Below are 18,931 nucleotides of genomic sequence, written 5' to 3' on the forward strand. Positions count from 1 at the left end.
GGGAGTTCACAGTCTTAGCCATGAGGCCACCAGGGAAGTCCCTGTCCCTTCACTTTCAAACTCTCATTTCCCCCCCATGTGAACATCATCTGATTTGTGAAGACACAGGAAGACAACCTGGTCTTTAATTGTCCCTGATCCCCTCCCTCCTCCCTGATCCCTCTGTTTTCTGAACCCCAGGAAGACAGATCCAGGCGGGCAGGCCAGCAGCTTACAAAGCTGTTTTTATTGGTTTCTTACTGCCTCACAGAGCGTCAGGGTTGATCCCTCCCGGGCATATGGCATTTGAGAAGATAAATACTTATTTTGCCCCCTACTCAACCATAGGGGGACGTTTAATAAAAATAGTATTATAATAAAATAATAATGACTGTGATCAATAATAAAATACTCCTATGATCCCCTAATACACAGGTGGTTGAAGCTTTGAGAAAAAGGACCCGTCCCCTTTCTGGGAAGGGCCAGAGTGTGCCTGGAGACCCATAGGGTGCCCACCTCCCACCAAGTAGCCCTTATAAATACCCACCATCCCATCCCTGGCTGGGGTTTGCTTCCTCCTGGACGGATTAGATGGCTGATGGATGCTAGCTGGCTCTTGGGGCCCCTCCCTCTTCCGGCCCCCACCGGCTCCCTGCAGAGCGAAGGGGCCTGGGTCTGTGCTCTCCCAGCTCCCACTCCCTCCAGCCCTTTCCTCTGGCCTCTCTCTTCTCCACTGCTCCTCCTTTATCCTTCTCTTCTTCGCCTTCTCCTCTGGCTGGCTCTCACTTCCTTCCGATCACTATCCTCTCCTATTGCACTTCCTTTCCTCTCCTGACCCTCTCACTACCTTCACCGACATCCTCTCTCCTTCTCTACCTCGGACTCTGGATCAGAGTCTATCTTCCTTGTCCTGCCCCTGAGTGGAGACTGGGATATGCCCCTACTCGCCCTTGCTGGGCATTAGTTCACAGCCAAGACCCCGACTTGCTCCCAGGGGTCCAGCCCTTCTCTGTCCCTCATCCGGACTCTCATAGGCCTCCTGGGGCTTGGCCCTGGAGATGAGAGCTTTGGCACAATTACCCCTGGATGATGGGGCAGAGGGGCCCCCAGAATGGAGGGGGCCATCCTATTCCTTGTGGCTAGCACAGGTTGGGGTTGCAAGCAGAGGGAAGGGCAGGATGAGGGCTGGGAGTTAGACCCCCACCCCTATCCCGCCCGCAGGGGCCTGGAAACCCAGGCCATGGATGCCCAGCCCAGACCCTCCCTGAGTCCAATTTCCACATGTCCCGGACCAGCCGGAGTTTGGCATTCCTCAAGCTCCTTGCTCCCTCATGTCTCTCTGGGTCCTGGGATAGGGAATTGGGCCCTGCCAGAGGACGTCAAGGGGAGCTCTCAGATTCAGGGGCTGGGGGGAGGCTCCGGGGTCGTTCTGAGACCTGGAGGGGGAAAGAAACGGAAGTCAGGGTTGAAAGAGAAAAGCAGGACTCCTCTCTTACCAGGTCAGCCCCTCTCAGAGGCTTTCCCAGGACCCATCTGTTCATTCGCTCATTCTACATTCAATCAACAAATAGGCTTTACTCCAGGCAGAAGACAAACTTGACCCTCGCGATCAAGGACCTCAGAGGAAAACGAGAGCACAGCAGGGTGGACAAGGACAGGGTGGAGGGAGGAGGGGGTCAGAGATGGCACCCGCCCCAGGGAGGCAGTGACCACCTGACCAGGTAGCCAAGTGGTCTTTGGAGAAGGTGATATTGGTGCAGAGCCTTGAGCATGGCCTGAGCCTTAATCAGGTGGAGGACCGGAAAGGGCATTCCAAGAGGAGCAGCAGGGATGGCAGGGATAAGGGCCTGGAGGTGTGAGAGAACACGGCGGTCGCAGGGCTTTGAGTGACCTGCTATGGTTGCAATGGGGGTGGCAGATGGAGACAGGGCTGGAGGGTGAGCGGATGACTTCCCAAATCCTTAGATCTTCCGGGTCCCCAGCCAGAGTGGACTGCTCCCTCCTCTGACCTCTCGCCCGAGGGCTGGGCCTGTGCTCAGAATTCCAAGAGCTCCCCTTCTGCGGTGCTCTCCCTTTGTGCCAGGCACTGTGCTCAGGATTCTTCCCCTGACACAGGTCTCATAACGATAACTGCATTTTACAGGTGAGACAAGCTCAGGGAGGCTGGGCATGTCACCTGGGGCCACACTGCTGAGACAGTCAGAGCCAAGACAGTCAGGCCTAGGCTGACCTGCTTCCAGGCAGGTGGGACCCACTAAGGGGCTAGACAGGGGGAGTCAGCATCTCTTAGCATCCAAGGCAGGGGTAGCCTCAGCTTGTTCTCTGGCCTCAGGTCCCAGCACAAGACAGAAGGGGGGAGGCTCACCTGTATCAGGGAGACCGCAGGGCTCAGAGATCCCTGGGGGCAGGACACAGATTCGCTGGACAGAGAAGTCCAAGGCTTCCTCTTCACTGCTCCAGGAGCAGGATGAGCGAGGGGACGAAAATCCAGGGTCAGATTTGAAGCGTCCAAAGGGGGTGACAACATGGGGGAGGGACGCAGAGGTAGCGGAGGCGGTGAGGCTGTCCTTACTGGGGTCTGCGTCTTTAGCGAGGCCGTCACTGCCCATGGAGGCTGGGCGCCGCGAGGCCTCGGAGAAGCTGTGGGGCCGCTGCGGGCCAGAGCCGCGGGCACCTCGTGCCTTCTCTTCCGCAGCCTGTGAGGGGACAGCGCGAAGGGCTGGGACCAGGTCGCACGAACTGCACATGGCCCGGACGTGCGGAGGTCCGGGGACCCAGGTCAGGAGAGGCTGGTGATCGGCTCCAGAGGACTCATAACTCACCACCGGGGGCAGGTCCCTGGCGCTGGGTCTCCCGTCTGCAGGGCCCACGTGCACCAGGTGGTTGAAGTTGGTGGGCGTTGAGATGAGCTTGGAGCGCACGAAAGGGTCCTTCAGCATCTCCCTACGGGGGTGGGGGAAGGGAGGTGAGCCGCAAAGGTAACACCTCTCCAGGAAGGAAGGCTAGGGTTCGCCCCGCCCCCAAAGCGGGAGGCCCCACCCACCCGCCACACGCGCACGCGCACCTGCGCTGCTGCTGCAGCAGCTCCTCCGACACGCGGAAGAAGAAGCGTCGCTTGCTCTTGGTGCGGAAGAGCTGGCGCCGGCTGTTGTCCGTAAGGTTGGGGATGTCGAACTCGTCCTTCTCTGCCAGAGAAGCAGAGAGCTGGGCGGTGCTCCCAAGGCGCCACGGCCCCAGTCAGCTGGTGCTCAGGGTCACAACCCCTTCCTCCCAGCCCCGCACTCCCTCACCTGCCAGCGGGTTCCGGAGGTAGGTCAGGCGGACCTTCTCGGTACCAAAGAGGAACAGGGAGCCCTCTGGGTTCAGGGGTCGCACCTGAGGCAGCAGGCACGGAGGTCACACCATGTTAGCCAACCGCACCCCAGTCCAGCCCCAGGGGCCTGGTCAGGCCTCACTTTTAAAATTTTAATCAATTTATTTCACTGCATTGGATCTTAGTTGCAGCGCGTGGGATCTAGTTCCCTGACTAGGGATTGAACCCAGGCTTCCTGCATTGGGAGCGCAGAGTCTTAGCTACTGGACTATCAGGGAAGTCCCCGCACTCACCTTCTTGAGTGGCACGGTCTGGACCCATTCTGCCCTCCTCACATCGAACACGTCGATGGCATTCTCGCTGAACACTGTCAGGTAGGGGGCTGCATAACCTGCATAACCAGGGTGGGATACTCTGCGTGCGGCCCCAGGCAAGTCAGGCACCTCTCTGGGCTGTATCCTAGGGCTCACCCTGGGCACTGTCACAGCGCTGTAACTTCTGGGTTGCCCCACCCACGCTCCACAGCAAGTCAGACAGAACCAACAGGGAGCACTCACTCTAAGCCATGTCAGGCCCTCTGTAACCATGTGGCGTATTTTTCCTCCTTTAGTTCTCAAACAACTCTAGGCAGGTAATGTTATCGTCCCTAACTTACAGATGACGGAAACCCCAGAGCTAAGTCTCTCTTTGTGGTGAGTGAGAGCTGGGAACTGGCCCCGGGCAGTCTGGATCCAAAGCCTACACAACAGTGTCTGTGCTACACCCAACCCACAGGCCCCACCCCAGAAGGGCGACTGTGAAAGGAGCATTGTCCCTCTCTTCCAGCCTGTAGCCCAACACATCAGCTACCTGTAGACGTTTGAGTCTCCCCTGCTGCCCTGTTCACTCATTCATTCCTCCAAACATGATAGCTCCTGGGGGATGCTTGCCTGGGCTGCGTGCTGGATGTGATGAAGCACTGCAGGCCCCCCATGTACCAAACCAGTCATTGTGATAAGAAGGTGCTGGGAGTCAGGGCAGAGATCTGAATGGAGGTGGGGGAGCAAAAAGGAGCAAAGGACCAATGTGGGGGCGGGGGGAGGAGTGTAAAAGCGGTAATGAAACTGACAGCAATCACCGGGGTCATTTATGGAGGGCCCACTAGCTCTAGACCCTGGGGCTGGACTTGCAAACTGAAGAGGTGGCCTGTTACAAAAAGGACAGTAGTTCAGGCAGGGGAAGAGCTTGAATGAAAGCAAGGTCCCGTGCAAGAGGAAGATGAAGGAAGGAAGATCCCGTACAAGCCACCAAGGGTGTGTCAGGCAGGAGGGCACATACTGGTCTCCAAATCCAAGCTCAGGAATTTGGGCAGGACCCTATCTTCCTCCGATACCAGGCCCCACCCAGCCTGCCCCTCCACAGGCCTCACCCCAGCCCGTGGGTGCTGCTGGCCACAGCAGCTCTTGCATGCGAGACTTGCGGCCGGCGCTGTCCACGTAGACCCCGGCGGTGGTGAAGAGCAGCAGGAACTCACTGAGGCTGAGCTCCACGGCGCCCAGGGCCTCGCCCAGGCCCCCGCGGGATGGGGGCAGCTCCTCAGGCACAAGACCGGCCCCCAGCGCTAAGGGCGCTGCCTCGTTGAGCAGCGGGTAGAGGGCGAAGGTGCCAGCCGCGCCCACGCACAGCCGATCGCCCAGCAGCCCCAGGCTCTGCACAGGGGCTGGTGCCTGCAGCTCACGGATGCGGCGCTGCCAGGGCCCCGGGCCTGGGCCCAGCTGGTAGCAGAGCACCTGGCGCTTGACCGCAACGCAGAGCACGGGGGTGCGGGCCTGCAGGATGCGCCCGGCCGCCAGGGCCTGGCAGCCTCGAGACTCGGGGATCTTGGCGCCAGCCGCCTCCACGTTCTCCAGCTCTGCCAGGGCAAAGAGGCGCACGCTGGGGCCTCGGCCACACAGTGCGACCAGAAGGCCCGCAGCGGGGCTCACGGCCAGCCGCTGCACCCGCCGGCACTCGCCCACCTGGAAGATGTCTGCGGGGTTGGCAAGGGAGAGTGTCACCAGCAGGTGGGTGAGGGGCACCCGGGGCGCAGCCTCCTCTGTCCCTGAGGGCTGACCCCGCCCACGCCCACCCTGGCCCGCCCGGCGGGTACCGTTACTGTGCAGATGGATCACAAACAGCCCTTCCTCGGTGCCCAGAGCAAGGCGTTCCTGGTCTGGTGGAGGGAGGGAGAGGGTCAGGGGTCAGAAGGCCCATCCAAAGAGGTAGGAGATTGGGCAGTCTGCCTGCCCCTGCCGAGGACTTGGAGAGGACAATCCCACTGACAGTCCCACCGTCCCTGGACCCTTCTGTCCTCGAATCCAGGCTGGCGCTAATGGGGAAGTGCCCCGGGGCCAGGAGTCAGGATGAGAGGCCTCTCCCACCCTGAGCTGTGGGATCTGGGGGTAAGTCACGTCATCTCTCGCAGCCTTGGTAAAATGGGGCTGATAATGGTACCTTTCTCACAGAGCTGCTATGAGGCTGCAAAGAGATGAAGCATCGCAGGGTGAGCATTAAGCTCACAGCCACCTCTGCTCAATAAATGCCCTTGTCCCCTGGCTCCAGGCTGACACAGGGGACTTGGAGGACGCAGGGCCTGTCTCCCGTGGCTCCGTCCTGTGTGACGGCAGGGAGAAGCCCCAGCCCCAGCTGCCGGGGGCAGCCAGGGAGCCTCTTCTGTTCCCCAGTGGTCTGCTGCAGAGGCCCCACTGTGCACGAGGCTCCGGGTGAACGCAGAAGCCCCACAGCGGACAGTGTGAGGCTGCCCTGTCACCTGGCGGCTGCTGAGAGCCTGGAGGGGAACCTCCTTTATCTCTTACTAAAGCCTTGGCTCTTTACACTCACTTGAGATTCTTAAGCAGAAAGGGAGGCACAAAAAGTGGCAGAAGCTAGGCGCCCCACCCCAGCCCAGGTCCCTCACAGCCATGCCCAGAGGAGTGGCGAGGAGGACACGTGTGCAAGAGGGTCCACAGCCCAGGGCTGCAGGGACTGGGCAGTGACCGTGGCCCGAGTGACCACGGCAGGCCGGCGCCCCCTCCGCGTGAGGCTCACCAACGACGGCGGCGCAGAGTGCGTGGGGCAGCAGCGGCAGCCCGTTGTCGTAGGCCTCCTTCAGGGTGTACACAGGCCGGGGCCGGGGCCGCGCGTCCAGCAGCAGCCGCTGCAGTTCGCCCAGCACCTGCAGCCAGCGCTCCCGCTCGCCCTCGCTGTCCGCCAGCAGCAGCACGGTGCACGTGGCGGGCGGCACGGTCAGCTGGGAGGCCGTCACCTACGGGTGGGTTGGGGGGGAACCCAGGCTGGAGGGCAGAGCGCCGGCAGCCAGCTCTCCTTCCTCCCGTCCCTCTGTCCATCGCTGATGCCCTGTAGCACCAGCTGGGCCTGCCCAGCGCAGTGTCAGGCGCTGTCTGGCAGCAGGTGATAAGCCAGGCGGGGTGGTCACACAAGCACGGGGACAACTCCAGAGCCCTGGGACCAGGGCCACCGAGAGGGCAGGACAGGGCCTCGCGGGAACACAGGGTGGGGCCCGCTCACCCAGGCTAAGCGTGAGAGACGAACTCCCAGGGGAAGAGACGTTTCTGCTGGAGCCTGGGGGACGAGTGGAGTAACCAGGAGTGTTCAGAGTCAGGGAGGGGCAGGGAGCCGGCAGGGTCCGAAATGTGGGGCTGCAAGGCTACGGTTAGGAGCACCCTGAGGGCGATGGGGAGCCACCAAAGGGCCCTAAACAAGGCTGGGCACAGTCAGCTTCATGTGTGGAAAATTCTGCACTGCAGGGCAAAGTGTAGCCACACAGACAGGAATGGAGGCATGGGGTGCAGGATGAAGGGGGCAGCCGTGGCGATGGAGAAGAGCAGCTGGAGTGGGCCCAGCACAGAGGCAGACAGAGGTCTGGCCCATCCCATCCCTGAACTCACCCTAAAGATGCGAGGCAGGTCCTTGGATTGGGCGTGGATAACATCAGGGGCCAGGACAGGGGCGGCTGAGAACTGGGGGTCCCTGGGAGGTTCACAGAGCAGGTCAGAGGTCTGCCGGCCCCAGCCGCCCCCTCGACCCCCTGGCCCCTGCCCCCAGCTACAGCCTGGCACCCACCTCAGATCCAGAGCCTGCAGGAGGGCCCCGCTGGCTGGGCTGAGCTTCGGGTCTGGGGCATCGAAGAGCAGCAGGCGCGAGTCGCTGAGGGCGGCGAACACTCGCTGCCAGCCCCGCCGGACACCCGAGGGCCGTGGCACCTGGGGGAAGGCAGGCAGGCACGAAGGTCCCACCAGGCCCCGGCCCCCTGCCTGTCCGCCCGCCCCTCCCCCAGCGCCGGCTCACCGACAGGAAGCCCTCGTAGGCGGTGCCCGTGCCCGTTTCGGGGTGCACTCCCAGGGCTGTGTGGAGGAGGTCAGGGGGCACAGGGCAGGGGGGGGCCTGTGGGGCACAAGTCGGGTGACAGAAGTAGCCGCAGACTGTGGGGAAAGCAGGAGGCGGCGTGAGGCGGGCGGGGGACCGCCGGGGAGCGGGGACCCCGGGCAGCCCCAGCCCAGCGCCCCTCAGGCTGTCACGGTCCCGAGCCGTCGCCAGTTCCCCATGAAGGGAGAAAAGAAAAAGAAAACTGAGCAGCAGTGGGAAATGTTGATGAGACGGGGGGGGGGCGCCTGGTGCAGCAGGATGGGGGCCGCTCCCCCTTCCCCACACCCGGGGGCTGTGGCTGGCACAGGGGAGGCCGGTGAGCAGGGGGCGCTGAGGGTCTCACCGTCACAGCCTAGGCCCTGGCGGCCCAGGCCCAGCATCAGTGAGGTGCAGCGGAGACACTTGGTGGGGGATGGGAAGCTCCGGGGACGCAGCGTGTGTGAGCCGGGCTGGCGAGGGGGACAGGCCCATTACCCATTACTCCTGACCTTAACCCAAGGCCCCCAAGCCCCCCACTTGGACCCCCAGGCCACCCCGAGGTTCAGGCAAGACCACCGAATGAGCCAGGTGGCAGTGTGAACGCTGCGCTCCGAGGGGATCTGGTCGTGCTCAAAACTCAGTGCCACCATCACCATTCCCATCGTGGTCTGCCGGCACGGGGTGGGGGGTACGGGGAACCCCAAGCGGGAGCTCATAAACCTGGCAGAATGGCTTGGTGCCCCCGCCCCGCCCCGCTGGGCACTGACCTTTGCAGGGGGACTTTCTGCAGGGGGTGTGGTGGCAGCAGGCGTCCTGGGGAACACGGCCTGCAGGGGAGGGAGCAAAGAGGTGAGCTGAGCACAGGGGGAGGGTGGGGCCCAGCCCAGCCCAGCCCAGCCCGCCCAGCCCAGCCCCCCCCACCCCGCCTCGGGCCTCCAGTCTATGCTCACCCCCAGTCGCAGGCTGCGGCGGCCCTCCGGCCTCAGCTCCGGCACCTCTCCGGAGGTGCCCGCATCTTTGGCGGAATCCTTCTGGGGAACGGCACAGGGGCAGCATCAAGGCCGCGCCTGTGTCCTTCCCGGGGGGTCTTCCCTGGCCAGCCCCACACCCGTTCTTACCTCTGAGCTCCGGAAGGACAGGAAGGGAATCAGGGAGTTTGAAGGCTTGGTGTCTGCAAACAGAGAGCATGTGTCACGGGGACCAGGGAGCCCCCCGCCCTTAACACTTGTTCCTTAGAAAGCAGGGGCCAGGGTGGGGGCCTCAGTTTCCACCTCACTGCAGGCGGGGAAGGAGGGGGTGGTGGCCTAAAGTGGGGGCTCAATGAGCACTAGCTAACAGCAGATTAGGCAGCAGAGTCTGGAACAGAGTCTTGTCTCCTCAGCCCGGCTGATCCCCCTGGTGACCTGGAGAGGAGGTCTTGCTCCGGGACAGACAGGCTTGCGCACGGCTACTCACCCGCCGGCCCACGCGCCCGCAGCTCCTCCCGCAGCGCCGCCAGCTCCTGCTGCAAGGCCTGGTGCCGCTTCTCGGCCTCCTGCAGACGGCTGGGGAGAACCACATGGGTGCTCACCACAGGCCTGAGGGCTTGCCACAGGCCACCACCTGCGTCCTGGGCCCCTCGCCGCACCGGCCCCTGCCCTCACCTCTCAGCCCGCAGCTGGGCCTCCTGTGCCTGCGTCAGCCGCTCCTGCAGGCCTTGCTTGGCCCGGATCTCGGCCTCCAGCGCTGACTGCAGCTCCAGCCTGGCTGACGCCTCCATCTTCTGCAGCCTCCGTGCCTTCCACTGGTGGTCCTGGTGGCCAGGGGGCATCAACGTGCAATGCCCCCAGGGCCAGGTTGTCGTCCAGGCCCCCCACCTCCCACCACACCACCTGGCCAGGCTCAAAGCCCCACCTCTGCTGCATGCCCAGCGGGAGCTCAGGCAAGTCCCTGACTTTCCATGAGCTCAGTGTCCCTACCTGAGGAGTGCGGCTCCCGGCACCCCTCCCTCCGGGTGTCCCTGGGGCTCACCAGCGGCCGGGAAGGGAGAGTCTGGGTGCCCACGTTCCGCAAGGACTCCAGTTCCTCAGCCATCTTGGTGGCCAGTGCCTGCAGGTAGCCTCTTGACACCTTCTCATCATTCACCCTGATCGGGAAGGGGGCTCAGGGTCAGAGCCTATGCCCTCAGCGCTGCCCGGGCTCAGCCCCTGCCCCCAGGCCCCGGGCACCCACCAGGTGAGGATGTCAGCGATCTGGGCCTCCCAGTTGCTCTCCGTCTCCCGCCGCTCACCTTCCAGCCTCTGCTTGCTCTGCTGTTCCCGCTCCAGCTCTTCCATGAGCTGGGAGGGAAGGAGATTCAAGAGACACAGACGTGCCATGTGGGAGGCGGGCAGGGATCAGCCCCCGGGGGCCCCAGCAGCCCTGAGCCTGCCCATGTCCAGCCTGGCTCACCCACCCCATCTGGCCCACGTCCCTGACAGCTCTGCTCACCCGCCCAGCCGGCTCCCCACCTGTCCCGCCACTTTCAGGTCTCTCCGACCCTCTGTCTGCCCCACTCACCCGCTCCTGCTCTTGGCTCAGCCGCCGGTTCTCCTCCTGCAGCCGGCACAGCGCCTCCTCCTTGCCGCTCGGCCTGCAAGGGAGAAAGAGGACTGGGTGACCCCCTGGCTCAGGCCCCCACCCTGTCCCCTGCCCCGGCTGCCCAGCTCACCCCTGGTCACGGGCCTGCTCCAGTTGTGCACGCAGCGCGGCCACCTCCTGCTTCAGCTGTGTCTCCTGGGGCCCGCCACCCTCAGGCGATCCCGTGCCATTGGTCTCAGAGGTGGTGTGGACGGTCTAGAGGATGCAGAGAGGGGTCAGGGCAGGGGTCCAAGACGCCGTGACCTACCCTACCCCTGGAGCCTGGCCCTGATAGACCCTGAATGGGGTCAGGCTAAGAGAAATGCCACTGGGCAGAAGGTAAGGCCTCACCACCTTGACCTGGGTAGACGCCTTCTCCGGGCTTTGTTCCCGCTGTCTCTGGAGCTGAGTCACATCTCGCTTCAGGGCGGCCACCTGAGCTTGCAGCTGGGATGGGGTGCAGAGTCAGCCAGTGCTGACCTTGTCCACCCCAACTCTGTTTTTTTTGTGTGTGGCAGCTCCCCACGGCATGTGGGATCTTAATTCCCTGACCAGGGATTGAACCTGTGCCCCCTGCATTGGAAGCGTGGTCATAAGCACTAGACCACCAGGGAAGTCCCTGTCCACCCTAACTCTTGACCTTGTTCCAGATTCTCGGGCTTTGCTGGCTGCAGCAGGAGTGGAAGTGGTGGACCCTTGCCCACCCCACCTGCTCCCTTGCTTAGGCCTCAGCCAGCCTCAGTGGGCGTGCAAGGCATTTGGTGTTCCCAGCAGCTCAAACCTCGCTCCCCAAGCTTCCTCCCGCCACACCAGGTGTCATGAGGGCAGGGCACTATTGCTGTCCCCACCCACCCCATCACTCACCTGGCTCTGGGCATCGCGGGCTTCCTCCAGCTGGGAGTTCAGGGCTTGGGTCTGTCTGGCCATGGCTGCCTCTCTCTCCTGGGCCTCCTGCAGCTTCCGGAGCAGCTCCTCCTGCCGCCCCTTGGCCTCTCGAAGCTCCCGCGCCTGTGACTGCTGCCCCGCCTGAGCCTCAGCCAGCTCCTGGGGTCCAGGTGGGCGAGGGGAAGGCCAGCCAGAAGTCAGGGCATGGTCCTCCTTAGCACCCAGCCCTGGGCCACTCACCCATCTCACCACACCCCACCTGGAGGAGCAGATCTCTCTCCTGCCGCAGGTCACTGTCCTGGCCTGGGCTGCCAGTCGGACACCCGTCCGCCTTGCTGTCCCCCAGCGTCTCTGCCAGGAATTGTCACTGAGACCTGCACGTACAGCCTCAGCCAGGAGCTCTACCTGCAGTGTCTCATGGAACCCTTACCCCAGCTTGGTTAGGGGCAGGGGTTGGGGGGTGGGGGTGGGCGTGGATTTCCTTGGTCCATTTTCTATATGCAGAGTCAGAGAGTTTAAGATATTTCCTTAAGATCACACAGCACGTACAGACCCAGGGACACGACTGGAACCCAGTGGACTCAGGTGTGCTGGGAAACCAGCTCAGCCCCCAAGATGAGGGGAGGGGAAGAGACGAGGTGCTGGGGGCGGGGTACCTGACAGCCTGTCCTGCAGAGTCTGCACTTCCTTCCGCAGCTGCTCCAGCTCCCGATGGTCCGAGGGGGACTGCAGAGCCTCTGCAGTGTGGGGACACCCATAATGTTGAGGAGCTCGTCCTGCGGCAGCAGCCCCAGGGGCAGACCCACCCTGCCCTGGCCCTGATGGCACCCATACCTTGGAGCTTCCGGCTCAGCTCTAGCTTCTCCTGCTCCAGACAGCGGAGCTTCCGCTCCAGGGGAGCCAACTGCTCAGAGCTGCTCTCGGGGCCGGGACTGGGGAGAGCAGGGCAACACAAATTGGCAGAGAACCACCCCCCAGCCTCCTCCATCCTTCAGCATCCAGCATTCATTCATCTAAGAAACGCCCACTGCGCACCAGCTCTGTACCCAAGTCTGGGCTTTGGGCTGGGGAGAGAGACAGATGGGACCACACCTTGCCCTTAGGAGGCCCCAGGCAGGTACCACGGGTGGCGGCCAGGACAATGGTTCCAGAGTCCCCTGGGCGCTGGTTCCACAGACCCTTATTGTTTGTGTGACCTTGAACAATAACCTAATATATCAGGGTCTCAGTTTCCCCAGAGGAAAAGGGAGGTGATGCTAGGGGCTCTCGCAAGGGCTGTCAAGAGGACTCAGTGATATGGGCCCAGGACATAGGGAGCACTTCATGAATAAAGGTCAGAGGCATCTGCTTATACTTCACAGTTCCCACTCCCTCAGGGCCTCGCTACAGTCTCAGGCCAGCCCTACAAGCAGAACTGGGCTGGGAGCATCTACCCATTTTACAGAGGTACAAAGTGAGGCTCGGGGAGCAGTACTAGATCTCTGGCTCTGAGTCCACTAAACACCCAGCCTGTCATGAAGGGTCCCATGAGGAATAAATACTGGGGCAGAACCCATAGGGTAGGGGTCATAGCCTCACCAGGAACTTGAGAACATGAAGGGTTGTCCTACTGGGGGCTCAGAGCAAACTTCCCAAGCATCTGTCTCATGTGGATACAGGTGAGTCATTCAGTCACTTTCCCGGGGTCCTAATGAGCTGTGCTCCCAGTGTTCTCCAGGCCAGGCAGCCCTCAGCTTCCCACCAGGTGTGTGAGGACTACTCACCTGCCTGAGGTGTAAGTGAAGCCCACGAATGGCAGGTGGTGGCCTAAGAAAGTCCCGTGGGAGGGTGGCGGCAGGGTTCCCTGCAGAAAGTGGGGAAGGAGAGTCAGAGTAAGAATACAGCTCCAGGTGGAGACTTGAGACCCAGGAGCCCTCAAAAGACTACAACTCCCACAAGTCTTTGAGGTTCTGGCCACACAGGTGCTGCTGGGAGTCTTCTTATAGGATGTCTGGTTGACAGGATGACACTTGTGGTCAATGATCCTTCCCTTGGCACAACCCACTTCAGTGCAGATGAACCAGCCCAGGTGAACCGTAACTCCCATGGGCCTCCATCCCCAGCCCAGCAATTGCTTTGGGGAACTTTGCGGGGCAGGGGAGGGTCCCGCAGACACTGAGACTCCAGGCAGTTGTCCTGCTGCTGTGGGTCCCTCCACTCACTGGATGGTTGAGGGTGTCATCGTCCACATCAAAGTTGGAGGTGTCCATGGGTCCGCGCAGCTCGGGGATGTAGGGGGCAGTGGTGGTTGCCAGCCTCTCCCAGTCCACGCCTTCAAAGAAGGGATGGTTCCGGAAGTCGTCCAGCCCTCCGCGGCCCAGACGGTCCTCCTGGCGGCACAGCAGCTGGCGGATCAGGTCTCGGGCACTGGCCGGCACATCGGGCACATCTGGGGGGAACTGCAGGTGGTCCTGGGGTCCCAGGGGATGGGTGCAGGTGAGTGTCCAGAATGCTACCCCCACCCAGGGCATCTCCAACCTCACAGCCTCAGGAGTCCCGCGGCCCTCCCAGAATCCCAGGGCCTGGCAGCCAGACCTCATGGTTCATGATCTTGCCGTAGGTTTCCACCAGAGATTCAGCATAGAAGGGCGTCTCCCCGAAGAGCAGCTCGTAGGCACAGACCCCCAGGGACCACCAGTCGCACTGTGGGCCGTAGTGGCCCTTGCCCTCCTCCATGGCCTGCAGGATCTCAGGGGAGATGTAGTCCGGTGTCCCCACTGCCACCGATGAGTCCACCTGTGGGTGGTGATATTGATGGCGCCACAAAGACAGCCTCGCATCTGGGCCCAGCTCCCCCACTCCCTAGGGCTGGGCTGGCCCAGTGCCCCCACCTAGGTCCTGGGCTTAGCCCTTCCTTCCCCTGGGAGTCTCATGCCGCCCGCACCAGGCCTGGTGGCTCCCATTCCCCTCAGAGCTCTCCCAGCCAGGTGTCCTCTGTCCCACATGGGGCGGGGCTCTTACCATGCCACTGTTGTTGAGACGTAGGCAGGAGCCAAAGTCGGCCAAGCGGATGTGCCCGTTCATGTCCAGCAGGATATTGTCTGGCTTGACATCCCTGGGGGAGGGCAGGGAGAGTAAGCTGTGAGTGTGGATATGCATTTAGGCACGTTCCTGGGTGTGTGAGTGCGTGCATGTGCACACACCAGCGTGTGTATGCACACACTTTGTGTTCCTGCATGTGCCAGCGTGTGAAGGGGGGAAGGATGGTGGTCGGGCCTCCTGGCTCCCAGGAAGGAAGACGGTGGTTAAGTTGGGGAGAGGACCCTTGGAGGCAGCTGAGTGTGCCGTGGGGGACACAGGAGCTAGACTCCCCCAGTGTCCGAGTGGCTGAGTCACCGCAAGTTGGGTGCTTACCTATGCTAAGCCCTGACTTCCTCATCTATAAAATGGGATGAGGGTAGCTCCCATGACACAAAGTTTGGGGTGGGAAGAGTCACAGGTTCTCTGCATACGAAGCACCCAGCACAGGATTTGGCATATATGTGCTCAGCTTTCCCCAGAGGTGTCAACAGGGGCTGGCAAAAACAGCAGGGGCTTTGGGGACCCCACCTGTGGACGTAGCCCAACTGATGCAGTGAGTGGATGGCCAGCACCATCTCAGCCAGGTAGAACTGCGCCAGCTCGGGCGGGAGGCGGTCTTCAAAGCGGCTCAGCAGAGTAAGGAGGTCCCCTCCAGCGTAGTAATCCATCACCAGGTACTAGACAGTGGTGGGTGGGGGGCAAGAATCAGATGGGGGGCACCTGTCTCCCACACACCTCACAGGGGTCCCGCAGGGCTCTGGAAAGGCAGGGCCATGTCTCTCAGCAGCTCTGGGGCGGCCAGCTCCCAGCCAAGGCTCAGGCGAGAGGCTCCAGGCCTGCGCTGGTGGGGAGTGGAAACTTCTCAGACCCAGGAGGAGGGGTCTCTCTCTCCTTGAATCAAGGCTTCTGGCCCCCAAAGGTCTTCTCCTTTGTCCCCAGGGATGGCATCACTGACTCAAAGGACATGAGTCTGAGCAAACCCCGGGAGCTAGTGAAGGACAGGGAAGCCTGGCGTGCTGCAGTCCACAGGGTCGCAAAGAGTCGTACACGACTGAGTGAGTGAACAACCACCACCCCCCTCTCCAGCTTTCTGAGCATCCTCACCAGATACTCCTCATCTTGGAAAGCATAATGCAGAGCGGTCACCCAGCGGCTGTCCCCCTTCACCAGAACATCCCGCTCCTCCCGGAAACAGGCCGTCTGTAACAGTTTGGGGGAATATGGGGTGGGTGGGGTTGGAATCAGAGCCCACGAACCCCACCTTGCCAGTTCAGGGGATGGAGGAAGACTCAGTAAGGCTAGGAACGGGGATCAAGGTCACCTGTGTTAGCCTGAGCCTCGGTGTTATCATAAGAAAAATAGAACAACCCTGCTTTTACTAAGAAAGGCTTCTTGTGCGGAAGGGATGGGAGGAACCCGCGCTGCTGGGGGTGGATCCTCTGCCTGTTTGGCAGCCATGCCTGGCCGCTTCCCCTGCAGGTCTCAGAGGCCTGTAGACTCCCCTCTGCAGGGACCCCAAGTCCCCCCGGAACCCAGCACTGACCTCAGCCCGCTTCAGCATCTCCCATTTGTGCAGCATTTTCATGGCAAAAATCTGCCCACTGTCCCTCTGCCTCACCACAGCAACCTGAGGCCACAGAGAGCACTGGGGTCACGCCGGTCTGGGGGCAAACACCTTTTTCCTCCCCCCACCGACTCCAGGGACATCTGCTCACCTCCCCGAAGGCCCCTCGGCCGATCACCTTCAAGATCTCAAAGTCATCTCTCTGCAGCCGCAGCTCTTTCACCTTTGCTACGAAGGGACCGACTGAGGGCACAGAGTGGGGCTCAGAGAGCCTGTGCGGAGGCCCGGCTCCCTCTCGCCTGCCCTCCCACGAGGCCAGGGCAGGGACGACCTCCCCAGCGATGGCCTCTGGCCAAGGGGTTGACAGGAGCTGCAGCCCATTCAGCCACGATCAGGAAGCACGGAAGATTGCGTGCTGGCTCTGCTGACCACCTGGCCCCTGGATCTCCCTGAATCCATGGTTCCCAGGTGGCATCTGTCCCAGGGGCTGATGGGATTTGTAGTCCTCCCCTGTCTGGGGGCTGACCCTGGAGGGCCAGGTCACCCTGGAATGATGGGGATACCATTCCCACCCCCAGCCTGCAGTCCTTGGCCCCTGAGCAGGACCAGGCCAGAGCCTGTCTTGGGAAACTGGACTGGCAACATTCCTTGTCCCCAGAGAGGCTTCTATGCCACCAAGGAGCTGTGGGTCCCTCGTAGGCACAGAGGTACCTGGGTGGAGTGAGGCCTGGGGCTGCCCTGGAGGGCAGGTAGGGCACGGTTCTGCGGGGCTCTGGGAGGGCAGGCTCTGTGCTCCCCGAGTGGGGCCTCCTTGGTCCGGAGGCACAGAGAGGGTTCGCACAAGACTCAATAACAGGGCCAAGACACCTTTTCTGGCACCCGATGCTGGCACCTGAGGGCGTGAGCACTCGGGATCTCCTCCAGGCCTGAGAAGCCCTATGACTCTGAGCCCTGCCTCCCTCTCTGGACGCGGCCTGTACCTGGCCAAGCACCTCCTTCTTACCGCCCCAGACACTCCCCGAAAGGACATCTCCAGCCACTCCCTGGCCCTTCCCAGGCCTGGAGGAGCCCCATGCCTGGGGGAGGAAATTGGGGCCTGGAGACTTAGGGAGGTGAGGGGGAGCAGCTGGGGTCAAGCGCGCTACAGTCTGGGCTCCCTGCCTCAGTTTCCCCCTGCCAGCAGGTACACTCCCTGCCAGCTGGGCAGGTCTGTGGGTGGGACAGAGAGCTGCTCCACAGGTTTATCAAGCAGAACCCCCGCAGCAGGGGTGGTGTGGAAACCTCATTACCGAAATAAATTGTCTCTTTCCTAGGTCTGTGTGTATAGCTGGGGAGGAGCAGCTGCAGGCCTCCAAGGGGGAACCCGAGGTGGGGGCAGCTACCCCATTGACCAGACGGGAGTTGAAGCCTGGGGCCCAGAGCCAGGAGGACCCAGGCCCCCAGGACAGGCTGCCCAGTCCCCTCGCCATGCTGCAGGGATGGGGGCTCTGGGCAGGAGCAGGAACAAGTTGAGGCAGGAGCAGAGTGAGTCACCGCCCTGCGAGTTACCTCAGGAGATGTCAACAGACAGGCCCCCATGCGGGGTCCACGGCGGAGGTGCCAGAGGCAGGCAGGGAGGAGCACGTGGGCATCATGGGGGTGATGACAACACAGTCAGACACACACACACAAGATGCGGGAGTCCCGGGGAGAGAGGCGGGCAGCAGAGCCGAGGGCCCTCTGACCGCCCTCAGCCTAGAGGAAGGCCTGGGGCATGTCTCACAGGCCCCCAGCTGCGCCAGGCCGGGCTTCGCGCCTGCCCAGAGCTCAGGCATACCAGGAATGCTAGTCGCCCACTGGGCAAACACTCACCTCACCCCACCCTCCAAGCCAGGCCCCCGTGGCCTTCCCCCGTGGCCCAGCCAGGTGTAACTAGAGAGCCCTGGGGGCCGGCACTGGCTTCAGGGTCATCCGGGGCCAGCCACTCTTGGTGACTCAGGTGAGTCAACCCCAGGAAGGGTGCAGACCCACCTCCAGCCTGGCCCCCTTCCCCAGCCCTGGGGCACAGCCCTCAGGAGGCCTGGTCAGCCACTTGCCCACAAAGGGTCTGAGGCCAGTGACTGTGCCCGGTCTTGGGTGGTCCTGTGTGTGGGTAAGTGGAAGTGTGTGTGTGTGTGTGTGTGTGTGTGTGTGTGTGTGGTGGGAGTGGGGGATGCTACGGAGCTGTGAGTGGACATAGACAAGTGTGTATCAGAGCCAGTGTGGGTGGGGTGGTCGGCAGGGCTCCCTGGGTCCCTCCAGGAGCTGACCGTGAGTGTTTCAGTGTGTCCGTGGAAGGTGGGAGCCAGAGAAGACGTACTTGTCAGTGGGTCCCATGCACAAGGGTCTCCATGTGAGAATGTGTCCTCACGGGTCCCGAGGTGACTGTATGAGCGTGTGCTGTGTACATGTGTCTGGAGAAACCTGGCACCAAGTTTCTGTGTGTGTGATGTGTGTGGGGCCCACGTGCCAGGTTCTGGGAGTGGGACTAAGTGTGTGGGTGAATCTGAATGACGGTGAAGAACGCAGGTGAAGGAGAGGGCCGGGGGATGGGGGTTCGGTGGCACTTATCAGGGCCAATGCAGCTCCCGTGGGATGGGGTGGGGGAACCTGAGGGAGTGCGGCTCCTCACAGGAGGGCCTGCGAGCGGGGAGCACGGAGGCAGAGGCTCCCTGCGCGGTGTCCCTCTGTCCACCCACCCCCCGCGCCCGCCACGGTCCGGCCCGGGCCACTCACCCCAGCTCAGGAACTGCGCCACATTGCGCTCCCGCCGCAGGGGGGCGCTGCTGAGCTCGTGGTGCAGCCCCAGCAGCAGATCCAGGAGGCCGTCGAGCCCCGGGCCGCCGCCGGCCTCGCCCCGCGCCAGCCGCTCCAGCGCGCGCAGCCGCCGCTCCATGGCTGCGGCCGGAGCCCCGAGCCCGGGCTAGAGTCGGGCCGCTCGCATGCCCGCCCGTCGGTCCGTCCGTCGATCAGTGCGCGGGTCGGTCCGCGAGTCCTCCTCCCCCCACCCTCCCGCCCTCCCCGCTGTCACCGTCCTCCGCTGCCGCCCGCGCGCCCTCACCTGGACGCCGCTCCCCACCCTCCGCCCCGCCCCCCGACGGACGGGCAGGTGTGCCCCGGCCAATGGGAGA

At 62.6% G+C, this 18,931-nt stretch overlaps 1 protein-coding gene across 8 annotated transcripts; it reads right to left on the reverse strand.

The window, feature by feature from the left end:
* Positions 1 to 204: 204 nt before the first annotated feature.
* Positions 205 to 18,931, reverse strand: CDC42BPG (CDC42 binding protein kinase gamma). 8 transcript variants are annotated; one of them, XM_043451355.1, is made up of 38 exons: positions 18,537 to 18,923; positions 15,934 to 16,025; positions 15,762 to 15,845; positions 15,323 to 15,418; positions 14,747 to 14,895; positions 14,159 to 14,252; positions 13,733 to 13,933; positions 13,360 to 13,608; positions 12,922 to 13,001; positions 11,993 to 12,090; positions 11,815 to 11,895; positions 11,418 to 11,509; positions 11,138 to 11,317; positions 10,625 to 10,720; positions 10,365 to 10,489; positions 10,214 to 10,286; positions 9,887 to 9,993; positions 9,686 to 9,800; positions 9,319 to 9,467; positions 9,131 to 9,219; positions 8,794 to 8,846; positions 8,626 to 8,706; positions 8,443 to 8,502; positions 8,040 to 8,145; positions 7,619 to 7,752; positions 7,394 to 7,533; positions 7,219 to 7,300; positions 6,839 to 6,892; positions 6,359 to 6,575; positions 5,421 to 5,483; positions 4,701 to 5,300; positions 3,586 to 3,683; positions 3,270 to 3,354; positions 3,044 to 3,164; positions 2,802 to 2,922; positions 2,552 to 2,675; positions 2,345 to 2,430; positions 205 to 1,415 (listed from the first exon to the last, which is right to left on the reverse strand). In XM_043451355.1, the coding sequence occupies exons 1-38, from the start codon at positions 18,694 to 18,696 to the stop codon at positions 1,359 to 1,361; spliced, it is 4,692 nt and encodes a 1,563-aa protein (XP_043307290.1). In that variant the 5' UTR covers positions 18,697 to 18,923; the 3' UTR covers positions 205 to 1,358. The 8 variants fall into 8 exon arrangements, with proteins under 8 accessions (XP_043307290.1, XP_043307286.1, XP_043307287.1 ...); XM_043451351.1 differs by having other exon boundaries at positions 2,345 to 2,675; positions 8,626 to 8,703; positions 18,537 to 18,931; XM_043451352.1 differs by having other exon boundaries at positions 2,345 to 2,675; positions 10,634 to 10,720; positions 18,537 to 18,929.

This window comes from Cervus canadensis, chromosome 29 (genome assembly GCF_019320065.1).
Source record: "Cervus canadensis isolate Bull #8, Minnesota chromosome 29, ASM1932006v1, whole genome shotgun sequence".
Lineage (NCBI taxonomy): Eukaryota > Metazoa > Chordata > Mammalia > Artiodactyla > Cervidae > Cervus > Cervus canadensis.